Source organism: Mus caroli, chromosome 5, assembly GCF_900094665.2.
Source record: "Mus caroli chromosome 5, CAROLI_EIJ_v1.1, whole genome shotgun sequence".
NCBI lineage: Eukaryota > Metazoa > Chordata > Mammalia > Rodentia > Muridae > Mus > Mus caroli.
Genome location: NC_034574.1, coordinates 30,638,870 through 30,657,372, shown reverse-complemented (window position 1 = coordinate 30,657,372; position 18,503 = coordinate 30,638,870). Strand labels below are relative to the sequence as shown.

General features: G+C 53.4%; 1 protein-coding gene across 7 annotated transcripts in view; it reads left to right on the top strand.

The window, feature by feature from the left end:
- Window positions 1-16,209, top strand: part of Sh3tc1 (SH3 domain and tetratricopeptide repeats 1) — a 44,502-nt gene extending 28,293 nt beyond the window's left edge. For all 7 annotated transcript variants that reach the window (XM_029477641.1, XM_029477645.1, XM_029477640.1 and 4 more), the window contains 9 exons: window positions 1,316-1,449; window positions 2,622-2,663; window positions 4,709-6,388; window positions 9,813-9,993; window positions 11,317-11,467; window positions 12,609-12,731; window positions 12,914-13,064; window positions 13,461-13,657; window positions 15,807-16,209. In XM_029477641.1, the coding sequence (XP_029333501.1) occupies window positions 1,316-1,449; window positions 2,622-2,663; window positions 4,709-6,388; window positions 9,813-9,993; window positions 11,317-11,467; window positions 12,609-12,731; window positions 12,914-13,064; window positions 13,461-13,657; window positions 15,807-16,064 (2,917 nt within the window). In that variant the 3' untranslated portion in view covers window positions 16,065-16,209. The remainder of the gene's footprint in view (window positions 1-1,315; window positions 1,450-2,621; window positions 2,664-4,708; window positions 6,389-9,812; window positions 9,994-11,316; window positions 11,468-12,608; window positions 12,732-12,913; window positions 13,065-13,460; window positions 13,658-15,806) is intronic.
- Window positions 16,210-18,503: the final 2,294 nt, after the last annotated feature.

Genomic DNA, 18,503 nt, shown 5'->3' with positions numbered 1-18,503 from the left:
CTAAGATCAAAAATTCAGGTGACAGCAGATGCTGGCGAGGATGTGGAGAAAGGGGAACATTCCTTCACTGTTGGTGGGATTGCAAGCTTGTGCAGAAATGCCTCTTGAAGCCAGGATCTCAAGTATAACCACAGGACAGGTGTCAAAAACCAAGACACCTTGCCACCACGATGTTCACAAACAAAGATGATTCCAGAATGCATGTCACACTCACTGTGTTACCCGTTCTACCCTAACAGCCTTCAGTCACCTTTCCCTCTCTTCTGTTTCTGAAGCAGTGGCTCGCTGGGTAGAGGCCGGAAGCTGCGCTGTGTTTTCTTTGAAGCTTATTTCACGGTGCCCTGCTGACTTACTCATACAGGCAAAATCACCTCCTTCCTCCATCTTCTTCCTTTTGTGCCTCTGACCCTTCCCTGTTTCCTTTGCCTGACTTCATGGCCATATGAGCCCTGTCCTTGTGTACTGTGAGAAGGATGGTGTTTTCACAGGGGAGAGTTCAAATGGGCTTTGAGAATCTGCCTGGCACGCAACCTTCCAGTTGATGTTGATGTACTATTGCCTTAGTCCCAAGAGAGCCAGGACCTTTATAATGTAAATATTTCTATCTCTATCTCTATATCCATATATATAGAGAGAGGTCATATTATTTCATGAGTGTTTTGCCTGCATATGTGTCTTTCTGTACACACATGGGTGCTTCATGCCTGCAGAGGACAGAAGAGGGCATTGAATCCCCTGGAACTCGAGTTGTAGATGGTTGTGTCTGGAAAACAGACTCAGTCGTCTATGACAGTAACAAGTACTCTTAACTTTTGAGCTCTCCCTCCGGCCCGTTTACAGGCTTTCTTATTTCTGGGCTCAGCAAAGGTCCCCTCAAGGGCAGGTTTTGTTTATGTTTAGTGTCTTCATTGAGGTTGAGTGGGGCCAGCAGTCTAATGGGGGAGAAGATCCAGATCTGACTGTGAAATTTTGTCAAAAAAGACAAACCACAAGTTGAGCTGTGGAGATAATTGGCTGCTGATTAAGATCCCTGAATCAGATGTTTCTCCATCCTATGATAGAGAACACAGCTCCCAGGGGCCCGTGGCCTCCGTGAGATAGCAAGGAAATGCAATGGAACGAGCCACCTGGCTCACACAGGAGGGAGACTCAGCTAGCCTGTGGCTCTGTTCCAAAGTCCTGGAAGGACACTAAACTTGGTTAACCTAAAGATGACTTTTTTGGCCCGACTCCATCTGCCCACCCACGCTGGGCCTCCTGGGCTTTGAGAGAATTTGTTCTTCTAAATAAGGTGTTTTGCTTTTTATCTTCCTAGCCTGGAAAGTGCAATTTTCCTCAGTGAGGAAGAAAGGTCATTCTTCAGAAGTGAGGGCCACTTCTCAGACGAGGACGCCCGGCGGCTCCTGAGCAGGACATCTGGCACAGATGTGTGCACCACATGCAGCCTGGGTAGGTACAGGGAGTGTGGCACCTCTGGTCTCTTTGTAAGCTGTGGAGACAAGACTGTGCTGCTTACTAGAGTCTTCCCTGGGGCAGATTCTTGGAAAAGCAGAAACTGGCATGAAGGGTGTGGACCAAATGTTTTGCAACTGGGTGGAGCCCAGCAGTCTGGTCAAGGCCACACATGACTGTCAGACTCTGCCCTCCCTGCCTGAGCTGGGTTGATGTACTATTGCCTTAGTCCCTAGAGAGCTGGACCTGGGCTAGATGCTTCTGGCTCTTTCTGAGCTCCCTAGGGACCCTCTCTTCTCCTCCCTTTCCAACTATGCAGCCTCCCTCAGGCCATCCCCCAAAGAAGCAGCGAAAGCCACACCAGGGATCAGGGCAAGGCAACCCTGTGTCCTCAGGGTTGGGTACAGACAACAACCTGGCTCAGAATCCAAAGATGGCAGGGACTGGTGACACAAAGAAGTAGTCCTGAGGCTCTGGGTGTTGAAGGAGCCTATGTCCTGTCATCAAGCACCAGATGCAGACACACTGGGCCCTCAGCTTCTGTGGACAGGAAAATGTGGGGCCCCATTATGATCTGACAGCACCCTTACCAGCACTGAGGCTGGTCCTTCTGCCTGTGCTGGTCAGACTCACTTCTCCCAGCTCAGGCAGCACTGGCTTCATGACTGTTGGTTGGCCTGGACACTTGACCTCTAGAATTCCAAGACCTAGAACTTCTAGAACTTCCAAAGGTGGTGCCTTTCTTCTCCTGCATGCTGTTGTCATGCATGTCTTCTTCAGTGCTTTTCCTCATTTGGTTGCTATGGCAACCCAGCAGGCAGTTAGTGCTCACCCAAGTAAGTGGGAATGAGGGTTCAAGTGCCACCCTGGGTGACAAGCAACCTACAAAAGGAGCTCAAGCCAGTTTGTTCTGCTGCTTGGTGTCTGTGCCTGTGCTCGCTGTGAAGCTGACAATGATCACAGGCACCCCCAGTAGGCGTGGGGGCAGGGGAAGGGGCACCCGAGGTAGACACGTGCTCCCTCCTTGCCTGGAGACATCTGAGAACATGGGTTCTCTGGCCCTGATCACCATAGGTGCTAGTGACTACACAGCTTGCATTCACCTGGCCACACGAGGCAGAACACGGGGCACAGGTAGAGGAAGTGACTGTTGCCCTTTTCCCTTCTAGACTGGTTAGAAGAAGCTGAGGGTGAACAGCTGGAGCAACGAGGTAGGTGCTCCCCTGCCTGCGGGCTAAGGTCCTCTTCTTATGGCTGAGTCTTGAGGGTGAGCTCAGGTTTACCGGGTGTGAACACCAGACAGAGGCAGCAGCACTGAAGAGCAGGTTGCTGGCCATCAAACGCCACACCTCTGCAGGATGTTGGTGGATGTGGGATGGGTGGCCGGGAGCTCTTCTATTATAACTGCCGGAAGCTTTGGGAACCCAGACCTCTTCTTCAGCGGACCTCCCAAGAAGGCAGAGTCCCCTCCCCTGCTCCAGCCCACATTGCTGTGGGCTCCTTTTCAAGACAGATGTAACTACCCAGATTTCCCACAGTGGGCCTGACTATACTACTACAGGAATATAGTACACTACTACAGGAGTGTAGTACACTACGACAGGAGTGTAGCAGTTGTATTTAGGGATTGGAGAGAGCCCTTTTCCCTAACTTAGTCTAAGGGGTCCCTCCCTCTTGGGGTCCATTCCAGAATACCCGTACCATTGTCCTCTGCAGCTATCTCCTTCCCCAGAGGGTCTAAACAGGGGATCTAGAAATGTGAGCCCCTGAGGGGCCTGGGATAACCCCCAGGAATGTACCTATGTACGCTTAACTGGGATTCAAGGAAGAGGACCAGGAGGAGGCTGGCACTGCTGGGATGGGTCCCAGCCTCCTTCTCTGGGTGCAGCGAGCAGAGGCAGATGAGGATGGAATAGCTTTCTCCTGGGTGGCCCATCCTCTGCTCAGGTCCTGACAGAGGCCCCAGGGCTCCTCCATCTGTCCAGTCAGGAAGGCCCCTGTGTCTGGGGATTTCTAGACCAATCCAATAGGCTTTACAGACGAGGAAAGTCTGGCTGGCCTCAGCCATGCTATGTAGCAGGAGAATCTCAGACACTTGATTTTCCTTCTGCTTCCGAAGTGCTGAGACCAAAAGTGTGTGCTCCCACATCTGGCTCCAGATTGTCTGGAACATATATTTTTTAAAGATTTATTTTTTTTAGGTGTGTATTTGTCTGCCTGTGTGTATCTACATGACCTGTGTGCCCGCTGTCTATGGAGGCCTGAAAAGGGCATTGGATCCGCAGTGGGCAGGGAACCAGGCCTGTGTCCTCTGGAAGAGCTTATTTTAACGTTCACACTTGAGAGCAAAGCGGCTGTTTAATACCAGTGAAGGATTGACCCCAGAGCCTTTGTTCATTCATTTCCTTCCTAATAACTCCATGTTAGGCCTGTGTTGTCCCAGTAGGAAATAGGTGTGTGCTTACTCTGCCCTCATGGAGGACCATGGCTTTGGGTCTGCACCTGACTGAGGCCCACAAGCAGGCGGTGGTAGATTGTGCTCACTGGCCAATCAGTAAACTGTCCCTGGGATCATTCCCCAAGGAGACTGCTACCACTTTCCCATGAGATGGCTGAGGCCAATGACCACAACCTCCCTGCTGTCATTGTCCTTAGTTTTGTCTCTGTGTGTGCATGAATGTGTGTGTGTGTGTGTGTGTGTGTGTGTGTGTGTGTGCATGTGTGTGTGTTACTGAGTACTGAACCCAGGCCACGTGCATATTAGGTACCCTTTCTGTCGCTGAGCTATGCTCCCATATGGCCTCCATAGACACCGGCACACAGGTCCCGCAGATAGACATGATGCTTAACTTTGTCTGTTTTATGTGGCAGCCTTTGAGCCCATGCTGACTACTTGTACCAATTGGCTGTTGGTGATTTCCTGGCTCCTAGAGTCTGAGGGGCCTGCAGAGTCTCACACCTGTGGTTGGAATCTGACTGTGGGCCCGATGGTTAGGTGGCTTTCAGTTCTTTCTAAAGAGCAACTGTTTGCAAGCCACCCCTCTGCTCTAGCATTCAGGGTCTCTGGGCAGGAAGGTTGACAAGAGGAACCAGAACTCTCGTGTTCTGGAATCAGAAAGTGTCATCCAGAAAGTGGAGCAGCAGGGACATGCAGCTAGTGGAATAGTGGGTGGGGGACAGTGGTGGGGGATACCACCCAGATCAAGTTGGGACTCAGGGCCACAGCTGATCCAACCTGGCCTTCTGTGACTTCTAGAAATGTCTCTGCCTTACCTGAACCCAGAACCACATGAGACTCTGCAGATGGTAAAGAACATTTTAGAAAAGTGCAAGGCCTGCCCTGACCACCCTGAAGCCCCGGTGTCCTGGAGCCTTGGAGTGGTGTCCAGCAGAGCGAGTTCACCGGACCTTGAGGAGCCTCCCTTCTGCCTGGATCGTGAGGATGACTGGACAGACCCCGAGCCTCTGGACTCACTGCTGCAGGTCCTGAATGCCCCTGGTTATGGGGCCCACTTCCGGAGCCTGTACGATATCTCTCTTCCCTGGCTGAGCACCGCACTCTATGGCTTTGATGATGAAGAAGAGCTGGCCGAACGCTTGGCACAGGCCCGAGGAGTTGCCAAGAAAGTCGACTTGAGCATGGCCCTGGCGAGGCTCTGCCTCCTGCTGGGGCGGCTGTGTGCCCGAAAGCTCAAACTATCCCAAGCCCGGGTGTACTTTGAAGAGGCACTGGGGGCTCTGGAGGGGAGTTTTGGGGACCTCTCTCTGGTGGCAGCAGTGTATAGCAGCCTGACTACTGTGTACCTAAAGCAGAAGAACGCAGAGAAGTGTGTGCAGGTGGCACCCAAAGCAGCGGCACTGCTCCTGGGGACACCCGGCCACTCCTGCAACGCAGATGCGGAGCTGCTGAAGTATGCACTGCGCAGGGTCATCTGTGGCCTCAGCCCACAGGCCGAGGCCCGGGCCTGCTTCCTGCTGGCCAGGCACTACACCCACCTCAAACAGCCCGAGGAGGCCCTGCCATACCTGGAGAGACTGCTTCGCCTCAACAGGGATGCAGGGAGCCCACAGGCCTCATGGCCTGAAGACTGTTACCTGCTTCTGGCCGACATCTATGGCCGGAAATGCCTGCCCCACCTGGCGTTGAGCTGCCTCAGAGTGTCCTCACTGTGGACAAGGTGCTCTCTGCCTGGCTCCTTGAGGAGTGTGGACCTGGTACTCCAGAATGTTCCTGGGCCAAACAGCCAAAGGAGGGCAGGTCATAGCCTTCCCTCCCAGATTGCTTACTACCTCAGACAGGCATTGGCCTCTCTGGCTCCCGGCACAGGACAGGCACTGCGTGGGCCGCTCTATGCCAGCCTGGCTCAACTGTACAGTCACCACCAGCAGTACAGCCAGGCCATTGCCTTCATGTCTCAGGCTGCAGAAGCTGACACTGCAGCTGGGGTCCACCCTGTCGTGGACCGCTTGGTGGCCCTCGCCTGGTTGCACATGCTTTGTGGAAACAGCTTAGTAGCCATGGACATCCTGAAGTGCATCTCAGATGCAGCCGTGGCCAATAAGGACCAGGAGTGCGTTATGATGAACATGGTGGCCATGGCCCTGAAGAGGATGGGCAGGACCCGGCAGGCTGCCGAAGGCTACTTCCGAGCTCTGCACATGGCCTATGCACAGGGCCACCTGCAGAGCCAGGCAGTGGTCCTGGCTAACTTTGGGGCCCTGTGTCTGCAAGCTGGTGCACGCAGCTTGGCTCAGCACTACCTGCGCGAGGCTGTGGGGCTCTTCTCCCAGGTGCCCAGTGGCGTGTGTGGCCGGGACTTCACCCAGGTGCTCCTGTGGTTGGGCCAACTGTGCACACGCCGGGCCCTCCCGCAGCAGGCTAAGTGCTACTACGAGTGGGCCTTTCTGGTGGCTGTGGAGACAGACCATCTGGAGAGTAAGTATTGACTGACCTTGTTCCCCCTCCACACCTCCTCCTGGGGTCTGGGTGGGTCATGCCTGCTTCTGCGAAAGCATGCCATTCCCCCCTCAGAACACCCTGGGGTGGGAGGCAGGGGACAGAGACCTCCCACTGAGTCATGGAAACCTGGAGATGTTTGCCACCACCTTTGAGGCAAACTTCTTCCACCTCTTCCTGCTCTGGGCTAGATGTGAAGGATGTGCTGAGAGTAACACACTGTAGAACAGCGGTTCTCAACCTGTGGGTCGCGACCCCCTAGTAGGGTGGGGAGGCCAATTGACCATGGGGTTGCCTAAGACCATTGCAAAATAGATATTTACATTACAATTCACGACAGTAGCAAAATACAGCTAGGAAATAGCAACAAAAATAATTTTGTTGTTGGGGGGTCACCAAGACATGAGGAAGTGTATTAAAAGGTTGCAGCATTAGGAAGGTTGAGCATCACTGTTCTAAGGATGCCACAACCCCTTCCTACTGCCCCATCTTGAGGTGGAGGTCCTCCCAGACATAACATGGAGACTTGGGGCCCCACTGAGCTAACACAGCCTGGGGTTCTGTGAGCTGGACCTCTGGTTCTGTCTTCTGCAGCCCTGACCACCTCACATGGCCTCTTCATTAGAAGTCACCAGGCTTCAGAGCCGATCAGGTTTATCTACAAAGACCTTGTGCAGGTGTAATCCAGGCTCCACCCACAGGTGGAAGGGACCACGTTCTTGCTAGGGCCAGGAGCTGGACAGGAGACAGATGGTCATGGGCAGCTCTACTCCAGCCTGTGGCCTGGGGACACTTCTTTGACTAACGGTCTGAGGAAAGGTTAGCCGAGTAGGGAGTACTGGAGGAGCTGAGGGCGGGACTGCTGAATCCATGCACTTAGCAGTGTTGAATGGTAAGCCTCAGTTGGGGGAGGGGGCGGCTAAGCATCATCAGGAATGACTTGTCCTCTTTTCCAAGAGGACTGGAGAACCATCAAGTCCACAGGATGCTCGTTCACTGTGGCTGCGGAAATGGAGAGGAGGTGTGTCTAGTTAAAGTCTGTTAAAGTCTGGTTAAAGTCTGGTTAAAGTCTGTTAAAGTCTGGTTAAAGTCTGTTCTCTGGCAGAGAACCTGATATACACATGAGGTTTTAAGGACATGGTTTGTGTAGAGGGAGCCACAGAGGAAATCCCCCAGCAGGTAAGGACTTGGTAGGACAGACTAACATGAAAGGAACCCAGGAAGCCTCAGGATACATCCTGCCTCTGGAGGCCAGACATTCGAAGCCTCAGCAACCTGACCACATAGCCACCAGCCCATCCCTGCCAGGCGTCCCCAAATGCAAGGCTTGAGCTGAGGACCCAGCCTTATGTGTGTCTCCTCTGCTCGGGAGACTGAGGGAAGACCCCAGGGCCACAGGCCAGCTCACCATTGAGTCAGTGTTGGTGCAAAGTGTTTCTGGAAAGTGTCCTGGGGTGTTGACGGGCGGCTGTTCACGGTGATTACAGCATTCACGGTCACTTCCATGAGACTGACAGCAGCACACCCCCTTGTTTCTGGTTTTAGAGAATCATAGCCTCTTTTCCCTGGTCAGGCTGGTGGAAGGTTTATAATTCTGTCGGTCTTGTCAGAGCACCAGACTTGGGCTTTGTGGGTTTCCTCCGCTGTTATCTTACTGTCTCTATCACAGTTGATCCTTTGTAGTTCATTAAGACGGAGTTGAGGTTTGGGGTTTTTCTTCCCCCCTTCTCCTTCTCTCATCTCCTACCTGTCTCCCCCAACCCCTCCCTCCCATTCCCCTTCTTCTGCCTCACCTTCTCTTTTCCATCTCTTCTCTCCCTCCCCACCTCCCATGTCCATCAAAAGCACTCAAAGCTATCAGTTTCCCACTCACCACTGCTTTCAACACCCCTTAAGTTTCTATCTTCTTCTTCTTCTTCTTCTTCTTCTTCTTCTTCTTCTTCTTCTTCTTCTTCTTCTTCTTCTTCTTCTTCTTCTCCTTCTTCTTCTCCTTCTCCTTCTCCTTCTCCTTCTCCTTCTCCTTCTCCTTCTCCTTCTCCTTCTCCTTCTCCTTCTCCTTCTCCTTCTCCTTCTCCTTCTCNTTCTCCTTCTCCTTCTCCTTCTCCTTCTCCTTCTCCTTCTCCTTCTCCTTCTCCTTCTCCTTCTTCTTCTTCTTCTTCTTCTTCTTCTTCTTCTTCTTCATCATCATCATCTTATGTGCACAAATATTTTGTCTTCATGTATACCTGTGTACCATATGTGTGCCTGGTGCCACCAGAGGTGTCAGATCCCCACTTCAGATGCCCTGGGCCTGGAGTTGCAAAGGGTTGTGAGGTGCCATGTAGGTGCTAAGAATCAAACCCAGGTCTTCTGCAAGAGAAGCTACTGCTCTTGACTTTGGAGCCATGTCTCCAACCCTTAATTTCCAATCCCTTAAACTTCTATGCTTCTGTTTCCTTTGTGTCTCTTCCTTTAACCTCTGGCTATTTGGAAATGGGCAGCTGAACTTTCTACCGTTACTGTTGTCTGTCTGTCCCTCCGTTTGGTTAGCAGAACTAAACCAACCATCCCAGGGTTTCACATGTGCTAGACGAACGCTCTGGAACCGTTCTGTATTCCCAGTCTTCTTTGAGAGAAGTCGTCACTAGTTGCACTACCTGGCCCTGAACACATTCTGTAGTTCTATTTTGCTGCCCTGTAGCCAAAGAACACATTCCCAATGACGTCAGTCTTTTTGCATTTCCTGAGACTTGGTCAGTGCCTGGAGTGTGTCTTTAGAGACTGCCCTATGAGCCCTTGAGCAGACCTGAACCCTCAAGATCTGGTTTGCTTATGGCATGGCTAAGCCTTCTGCCTTTGTGTTGATTTCCAAGTTGTCTTGACAGTTGGGGATGCCTCATGGCTCCCAGCCCCCGGCTTTGGGATAGTCCAGTGAGCCATGGTTTGGAGCTTTGCCTCTTGGGTGGAGCCTGGGCTTATGGGTAGAGCACAGCCTGATGTAGACTGAATTTGTTGTCCTACGTGGCAGGCGCCAGGAAAGATGCTGGCTACGGATTGTCTGTGTGTCCGACTATATTGAGCTGCCATTTCCCTGGCCTGATGGCCAGGGTGGAGATAGGGAAGGTGTGGTAAGACAGAAACAAAAGGTGTGGACAGGGCAAACGGCTGGTTAGGATCCTCCCCTCAGCATTACAACCTTCCCTGCTTCCAGCTGATGGAAAGCCCATGGTATGCTTCTCTACAGCCCTGCCGCTCTATAGCCTGGCTCTGGGCTTGAGATCTCTGATTTTTGAGGACCCAGCTCAGAAGTGAGGAAGAGAGAGTCATAGAATGGGGCCTTCAGCCCTTCCACACACAGGCACTGGGGTGCTTCAAAGGCGATTGCATCAGAAGAGTAACACCTCCTCCCGCTGTCCCCACCCAGGTCAGTTACAGGCTGTGCAAAAGCTGTGCCTCTTCTACAGCAAGGTGATGCCCAATGAGGTGCGATGTGTCATCTACCACGAGTTCCAACTGGCACTGGCACGCAAGACCGCCAACAAGGTGCTGGAGGGGCAGCTGTTGGAGGCCATCAGCCAGCTCTACCTGTCGCTGGGCACTGAGCGGTAAGGGGGGGTGGCACAGAAACCCCGGAGAGCCCTTCCCCTCAGGAACCAGCCAAACCTCAATGTTCCAGGGCTGGGGAACATGATATTCATTGTTCATGACATAGGAGTTCCAGCATGGTCCCTGCTCTGATGTGGGACCAGCCCTCCTACCCTTGTTCTCTTGGTTAAACAAGGGTCACCACTACAGTCATTTCAACCTCCCGTGCCATAGTTGCTGCTGTAATCTGACCCCTACCTGCCTCTAGTCTTTAGTTGTCAGCCTGGGGCCAGGTGGGTGTCCTTCACCTGCCAGATGTCCGATGGTGGCCATGTGTTCTCCAGGCTTCTCACCACAGAGGGCAGAGCCAACTAGATACCCTGTAGCCAAGGCTCAGGGTCATGCTGGAGGTGTAACCTACTGAAGTTCTGGCTAGCCTGCCAGTTGGGAAACTCCTCAGTGTGACACCTCTCCTAAGGCAGGGGGCACCAGAGCAGGGAAGACCCTGTGAGGAAACAGGAGAGACGCCTGTCCTAGCACAGACTCACAGCAGGAATGGTGGCCTGGATCCAGACTTCTTGGATACCTCCCTGGGCTGCTGTCCATCTCAGCTCCACCCAGGTCTCAGGACCAGCCGCTGCTGAGAACAGTCCTCTGTAACACTGCGGTATATACAAGTTTAAGAAGCCCTGGTGAATGATCTGAATTCTGCCATATGCCAATATCTCTCAGAGAATACAGACTGTGTGTTAGGGTTTCTATACCATGACCACAAATAACTTGAGGGAAGAAAGTGTTTATTTTCATTTTCATTTCTATATCATAGCCCATCATTGAGGAAAGAAAGGGCAGGAACTCAAAACACAGCAGGAAGCTGGAAGCAGGGGCTGATGCAGAGGCCATGGAGGAGTGCTGCTTACTGGCTTGCTCAGCCTGCTTTTTTAAAATGCCCAGGACCACTAGCCTGGAAGTAGCTCTGCTTACAGTAAGCTGGCCCTCACACATCAATCAAGAAAACATACCATAGGCTTACCCACAGGCCAGCCTGGTGGGGACATTTTCTCAAATGAGACCCCCTTTTCCCAAATGACTCTAGCTTATGTCAAGTTGACATACAGCTAGCCATTACTGGCTGGATTCAGCATGCTGGGGTTGATGGCACATAGAGGCCTCCTTACACATAGCTGCCTGTCTTCCCTCGAAAGAACTGCCTTTGTCTTTCAATGCTGTGAGGGGGTGCTTGGGGCAGGACACAATGCTGCCCACGGAGGATTCCTTCAGGTCCTGACCTTCCAGGCCGTTCTGTAGGCAGATCCTGTTCTGATGCCTGTGTCTGACCCCAGGGCCTACAAGTCGGCTCTGGATTACACTAAACGGAGCCTGGGGATTTTCATCGACCTGCAGCAGAAGGAGAAGGAGGCACGCGCCTGGTTGCAGGCAGGGAAGATCTACTATATCCTGCGTCAGAATGAGCTGGTGGACTTATACATCCAGGTGCGCTCAGTGCTGGCAGGGTGCACTGGCTCCCTCCCTCACCACCCAACCCACCTATCTACCCACCCACTGCCCTGCGCCCACCTGCTTATTGACCTGTCTACTCAGCCATTTATTCTGCCCTCTTACCTATCCACCCATCTACTCACTCACCCATTGACCCACCAGCCATCTATCCACCCATCCATCCTTTCATCCACCTACCCACTCATCCATTCATCACATCTCCCTCTTCACTACACATTCATTTGTTCACCCACCCACCTGTGCATCCCCTCATCCACCCATATGCCCATCCACGTGTTCTTTTCACCTGCCCATCACAGTTGTGTACCTTCCCACTCTGGCTTCCTCAATTTCCCTCCATGCTCAGCCTCTCTGATAACCAACTGAGCTCCCCGGGCAGAAGGTAGGCGCCCGCATAGTACCCACCCTTGTCAGTACATAGCAAGTGCTTAGTGTACGTAGGAATGATGTGTCCTCTCAGTTTGCACACAGAAGAGCTTGCTTCGGCAATCTGGACAGATGAGGAGCATGGGAGTGGCATGGTGAACTGAGGATCTAGAATCCAGGAGCCCAGGGAAGGGCCATCTGAACTGGAGATCAAGCCGCTTTGAGCCAGGGTGGGGAGCTAGCGCCACCTGCTGGGAGAGAATATCAAGGTCCAGCCTAGAAGCTGGAGCGAGGGTGTATTTATTATCTCATCACTGAGCAGATGTTTTTTGGGCACCTACTCTGTACCAGGCATTGCAGGCATCCCTGAACACAGCAGAGAAGCCCCAGCCTCAGGCTCTGTCTTGTAGCACTGATGGGAGAGAAGTGGGTATGGATGGGTCAGGAATGAATAGGATAGGGTGGGAAACCTCAGGAGGGGCAGCCAGCTGTGATTCGAACATAGTGGGCAGGTCAGAAGCCAGGCCCGAGTGCTTCCCTGCTCACCCAGGCAGCTCACACCTGCTAGGCTCTGGGGATGCAGCTGAACTGACACTTCCTAGCTCTCTGGTCCTGAAAGCTCCTCTCTTCAGAGCCACAAACCCACAGGGACAGAGGGAGGTTGGTGTCTCCAAGTGTGAGACCCACGTCTCAAGAGACACGGCCTTTCCAGAAGGTACAGTCTCTAGAGAACTTCTGGTTCTTACAGGTGGCACAGAATGCAGCCCTGTATACTGGGGACCCCAAGCTGGGCCTGGAACTATTTGAGGCAGCTGGGGACATTTTCTTCAATGGGACCTGGGAGCGGGAGAAAGCTGTGTCCTTCTACCGGGTGAGTGGCCACTCTATGTGGGGGTAATCCCAGCTCCCAGCCTGGGATGTCAGAACAGAACCAACCTCTGTCCCATGGAAAGACCAAAGGGAGGTGACAGTTCCTCACACACATGTGGGCTTAGGAGGAAATTTGCTTGGCAAAATGGGTACTGCAGATTCCTAACCTCAGTATATGAACAGGACCGGGCACTGCCCCTGGCTGTGACTGTAGGGGACCAGGAAGTGGAACTGCGCCTGTGCAACAAGCTGGTGGCCCTTCTGTCCGCGCTGGAGGCACCCCAGGAGGGCCTGGAGTTTGCCCATGAGGCCTTGGCACTCAGCATCACCTTAGGTGAGTCCTCAGCCCTCAGCTCTGCTTGGCCTCCAGTCCCAGGTGTGGAGGCTTGGCTTCTCCCATCTCCTGCGGGAGCAGCTCTGCTGAGCCTGCAGTGCCTAGCCCACGACTGAGCACGGAGCGGGCAGGGACTTAGGAGAGAGCAAAGCTCGGGGGCTTTCTCTGCTTCTTTCTCTTGCTGGGACCACATGCCGGCCTGCTTGCCCTGCTTTCCACACGGAGGGGCGGGCGGTGGGGGTAGGGGGGACTTGTGTAGGCTGTCCTCTTCCACCTCCCTTTCCTGCCTCTTCTGTTCTCACCCACTGTCTGAAGCCTGATTGGCTCATGGCCTGCCTGCCCTACCGGGTAGTGTCCTCACACCTGCCCCTCCACCTGCACACCCCCCTCCCCCAGGTGACCGCCTGAATGAGCGAGTGGCCTACCACAGGCTAGCCACCCTGCACCACCGGCTGGGCCACGGGGAACTGGCTGAGCACTTCTTCCTCAAGGCCCTGTCACTCTGCAGCTCGCCCCTGGAATTCGATGAGGAGACCCTGTACTATGTGAAGGTCTACCTGGTGCTGGGTGACATCATCTTCTATGACCTGAAGGTGGGCAAAAAGGGTGGGTGCTCAGCCTAGGGTACATTCATTGCTCTGCCTGAGTGTGGGGAAGGGTGGGGGCTCAGCCTGGGGTAGAGTCATTGCTTCACCTGAGTGTGGGGTCTACACTGTAGTCACTGTCTCCCAACAATGGCCTCACGGTCTCTTGGAGCCAGACCTGACTGTGAAAAGCCAGCGAGGTCGGCAGACAGGGCTACCCTCTTGTGCTGGTCAGACTTGGCCCTCTCATGTAACAAACAGAAGGCAGAGGGCACCATATTTTCCCAGCAGTGGGAAAAGCGCTAGGAAGCTTCCTGAATGCGGTGATTTCTCCCAAAAGAACAGAAAGAGACAAGGACATGTATGAACATTGACCACTCACATCGCAGAATCCAGCCCATACCATGGTGCCTCTTCCAGGAAGCCCACCCAGGATGTCAGCCTTTCTCCACAATTCCTTACTGGAATTCCATGGCATTACCTTTCCTGGTCACCTAGGAGGGATGGGTGGAGATAATAGCACCCTGCCTCATAGTGAAGGAAACTAAGGTTCAGGAAGGGGTACACTGGTCCCAGCCTGCCTCTCTGAATCCTTGCTGGTCACAGCTCAGGCACAGGTGTGAATCCAAGCTATCACACAGGTGCATGCACACACACTTTGGCTTCCCACATAGCTGAGAACCCTCTCCTCCAGACCTTCTACCTGCTGAGGTGCTGGGTACCTCTCATGCTTCCTCATGTCACAGAGTTAGCCAGGGAAGGATGGCCTTAGGCCCAGGGGGAAGAGTACCTACCATCTGCTGTATGTGGTCCACTCTGTTCTTGGGTCCTGGCTCTGTGGGGTTGGTACAAAGAAGACATTGTTAGATCTTGGACTTTGTTGCCAGCTGAGGAAGATGGCCCAGATGTGGAAGGGGGAAGGCAGGCTGGGTGGGGCCTCAGGAGATTGCTGTGAGGTGTGTCTAGAGGCAGTTTGCATCCTACTAGAATGCTGAGTTTGAGGCAAAGATGCCCTTGACCTGGGAGTGGCTGGGGGTGGGGGTGTCACACCTCACCTTAGGTCCCAGTGATGTGGGCCACATGTACACACTCAACAACAGGGGCCCAGGAATTCCCCAGAGATAGTGAGGCCCGGCCGTCCCAGGAGACCCACCTCCTCCTGGGAATGCATTGTACACTCCCGGAGTGACTAGAAGTAAGGCAAGGTCAGATACAGACAGCAGAGAGGCTCAGGAGAGAAGCAGAGGCCATGGCAGGTCAAGACCTTAGGCTCTGGGATCTGGGAGGATGAAGAGAGCTTCAGGAAAGGGATGTGAATGTGTGCACAGGAAGGAACCGAGGGGTGACCATAATGCTGATCCAGGTCATCTGGGTCTCTGGATCACACTTGGGTGGGACTTGGAGCTGCTCTGAGCCAGCACCCAAGCTGGTGTACCCTTAGTGGCAACAGATTTAAAAAGCAATGTTCAGCTGGGCGGCGGCGGTGCACACCTTTAATCCTAGCGCTCAGGAGACAGAAGCAGGCAGATTTCTGAGTTCAAGGCTATCCTGATCTACAAAGCAAGTTCTAGGACAGCCAGGGCTGCACAGAGAAACCCTGTCTCCAAGCCCCCCCCCCCAAAAAAAAGAACAAAAACCTGGGGCTCAGTGGTTAAGAGCACTGACTGCTCTTCTGGAGGTCCTGAGTTCAATTCCGAGCAACCACTCGGTGGCTCACAGCCATCTGTAATGGGATCCAATGCCCTCTTCTGGTGTGTCTGAAGACAGGGACAGTATACTCACATAAAATAAATACTTTAAAAAAAAAACAACAAAAACAACAAAAGATGTCCAAACACAAAGACCAGAAATCTCCAGCCATTTTGGGGGAAAAGGCTAAGTTTTGGCTGTGACGCAGTAAGATGGGATGTCCCCATAGTATCCTGATGTGGCTCTGTTGGTCCACCATCATGGTGGGTTGTGTATGAGAGGGATACTGGGACCATGTAGTCCTTGGAGGTCACTCAAGGTATTTCCATGCCCACTGCTGCTGGTTATGAGTAGATATACCAGAGTGACCCTGAGATCGTGTCATCCGTGGGGGGGGGGGGATGCTCCAGGCACCCCACCCCCCACTCCGGTGAGTTGGCTTAGCACAGTCTGACATATCTGCCCACAGGACCCCTTTGATGCAGCTGGGTATTACCAGCTGGCACTGGCAGCAGCCGTGGACCTGGGCCACAAGAAAGCCCAGCTGAAGATCTATACCCGCCTGGCCACCATTTACCACCACTTCCTCATGGACCGCGAGATGTCCCTCTTCTTCTACCAGAAAGCAAGGACCTTTGCCTCAGAACTGAACCTCCGCAGGACCAACCTGGTGCCCCAGCGCTTCTGTGGCCGGGCACCCTGGCTGGCCCCTGGCCATCCATCCTGACAACCTGAGAAGGCGCATATACAAAAGGGGACTCTTCCTCTTCTTGGGGTGTGGGCAACTTATTATTATTATTTTGCTGAGGGTTGGGGGGAACTGAAGGACCAAACAGTAGTAAATATTTTTCAGCAACTCTGGTATCTTCTAGGTGTGTGATATGCCTCCCCAGGAGCCCAGGCTGTGCCCCATTCCCAGCCCCCTGACCCATCCTTGTCTGGACCCACACTGCAGCCTAGCCCCACCTTGTTTGCAGTAAGGACTGAATCCAGCAGCAAAGCTTCCTGCTGGCTCTCATGGTGTGGCCTTGGCAAATCAGTTACCTCAGTCCTCTATTCCATTGTCTATGAAAAGGGAAGGTGTTGGGAGCCCCCTCAGCTGGACCTAAGGTGACCTCTCCTCTGCTCTCTTGTGTATATGACACAAGCCTGCATCGTTTATCCTCCCAGTACCTGCCTGAGAGAAGTTCGGGACATGATGGCCTCCATTGGCAGTGGGAGATGTGGGGACCCAGATTATCCATTACCACACAGCAGGGAGGAACTGAGCCCCAGAGTCAACCAAATACAGTGACCTCCCTGCCAGCCTGCCCGGAAGGACATGGCACCTTACACCTTGAGAGCAGCTTGAGAATCTCTTCATCCCTGATGATGTCAGGAGAGCCACAGGCCTGGTCCATGTGGTGGCCTCATGGCCACCCTCCCCAGCCCTGCGATTGCCTGCTCTCCTCTGGCCTCCGCTGTCACCTAGTCCCCAAGACCTCTGGAGTCTCCAGCCCAGGAAATGTGATTCAGGTCATTCCTTTGTTAAGCAGGGATGCCATGGCACGGGGAGGGGGGGCTGTAAGTGGCCTGTAAGTGCTCCAAGCCCCTCCTTCAGTCATGTTTAAATAAGTGAAATTTCTTACTTTAATGGCTTCTGATGGCACTGAATATCACAGTGTCCCAAGGCTCCCATAACCTTTCAAAGCCCTCCTGAAGCAGATGCTTCTACCAGTCTCCCCACCAGGGATGGGCAGAGAACTTTCCAGAACCAGTTCCTCCCTGACCCAAGCCCTTTGCCAGCTGCTGACTGTCCCATTCTTGGGAGGGTTGGGCCACAGGGGGAGGGGTGCTGAAGATAAAAGGTAGTGATGACCTACTCTGGGTTCAGCCAGAGTTGTCATGGTTACTAAGGACCTGTCTGCCAGTCCGCAAGTTGCAAGTTGTCAGCCACTAGGTGTCCTCAGCTGCCAGCTACCTCAGGTTGTGGGGCCTTTGGGAGATAAATCTCTCTGAGCCCGGGTAGGTCAGCACAGAAACAAAGTGGCTGTCTTAGGGCAGAGGTGAGACTTGTTCGAGGTGAGGGTGCTCCCTGGGCTGGCCCTGCCACAATGCTGTTTCCTATTAGGATGCTCGTGAGCCCAGGGCGTCCCAACAGCCTTACCATGCTGTACCTAGGTTAAGTACAAAAGACACTGTCTTAACCTCTCAGACCCTCTGTGTCATTGTCTGTAACCGAAGTAACCCAACCTTGAGTTTTTGCAAATGGCAGGCTGAAGACAACGTGGGGACAGAGTCGCCAGCAGAATCTCTGCCTAGGCAGAAGGGGGTGGTAGAGACTGGGGCCTGGTGCACTTCTTACTGCTCTCCCATTAGCATGGGTCCAGGATATCCTGTGGCTTGCCGAAGGCTGCAGCAGCCTGCAGACCCATTGCTCAGAAGCCAAGCTTTAGAAGGAGGTCCAGTGTCTCCCAAATCTATGCAACTCCCTTCCTTCACACATGGCCTGACTCTGAGGCCATGAGCCCCACCGCAGTAGGGCTGATTCACTCTCTTGGGAGCACAGTTACCTGCACCAGCTTGTCCCGGGACAGATACATGCAGGGGTCTAAGGAACTGAGTAGCTTGGGGGTCAGGATCACAGGGATCCTCTATGTGACCTGAGCCAGAGCTTCAGGTTGCTTTAGTGGGCAAACAGCATCCACTCGGCCCTTCCCTGCCCTCCGTGACACCTCTACAAAGCCAGTCCTTTTAGTCACACATGGGTTGACAGCCTGTGTCCTAGGGAGGCAGGAATCCTGGGCTTTTATCTCTAAAGACCTGAGGCAATAGTGTCTGGAGGTCAAGGATGCCTCTTTGACCCAGTCAGCAGGCTGAGAACATCTCTGTGGGGACCTAGCAGCCTGGCAGATGCAGTGGGTGGGTGGGGGGGGGACAGACTTCCTCTGTCTGAGGACAGAGACAGGCTCGCCCTAGGAGGAGGGTAGTGACTATTGACTCCTGGGCCGTGTTTCCCTGTTCCCAGAACTGCCATAGCTTCTCTCACTTTCCCATCATGCTCGTCTCAAGAGGCTGGAAAAGGATCATTGAGCAATGAAGTCACTCTAGATGACCACTTCTAGACCAGAGCCCAGCGTAAAGGCCTCAGCAAACAGTCATATTCAGAGATGACCATGGATACACC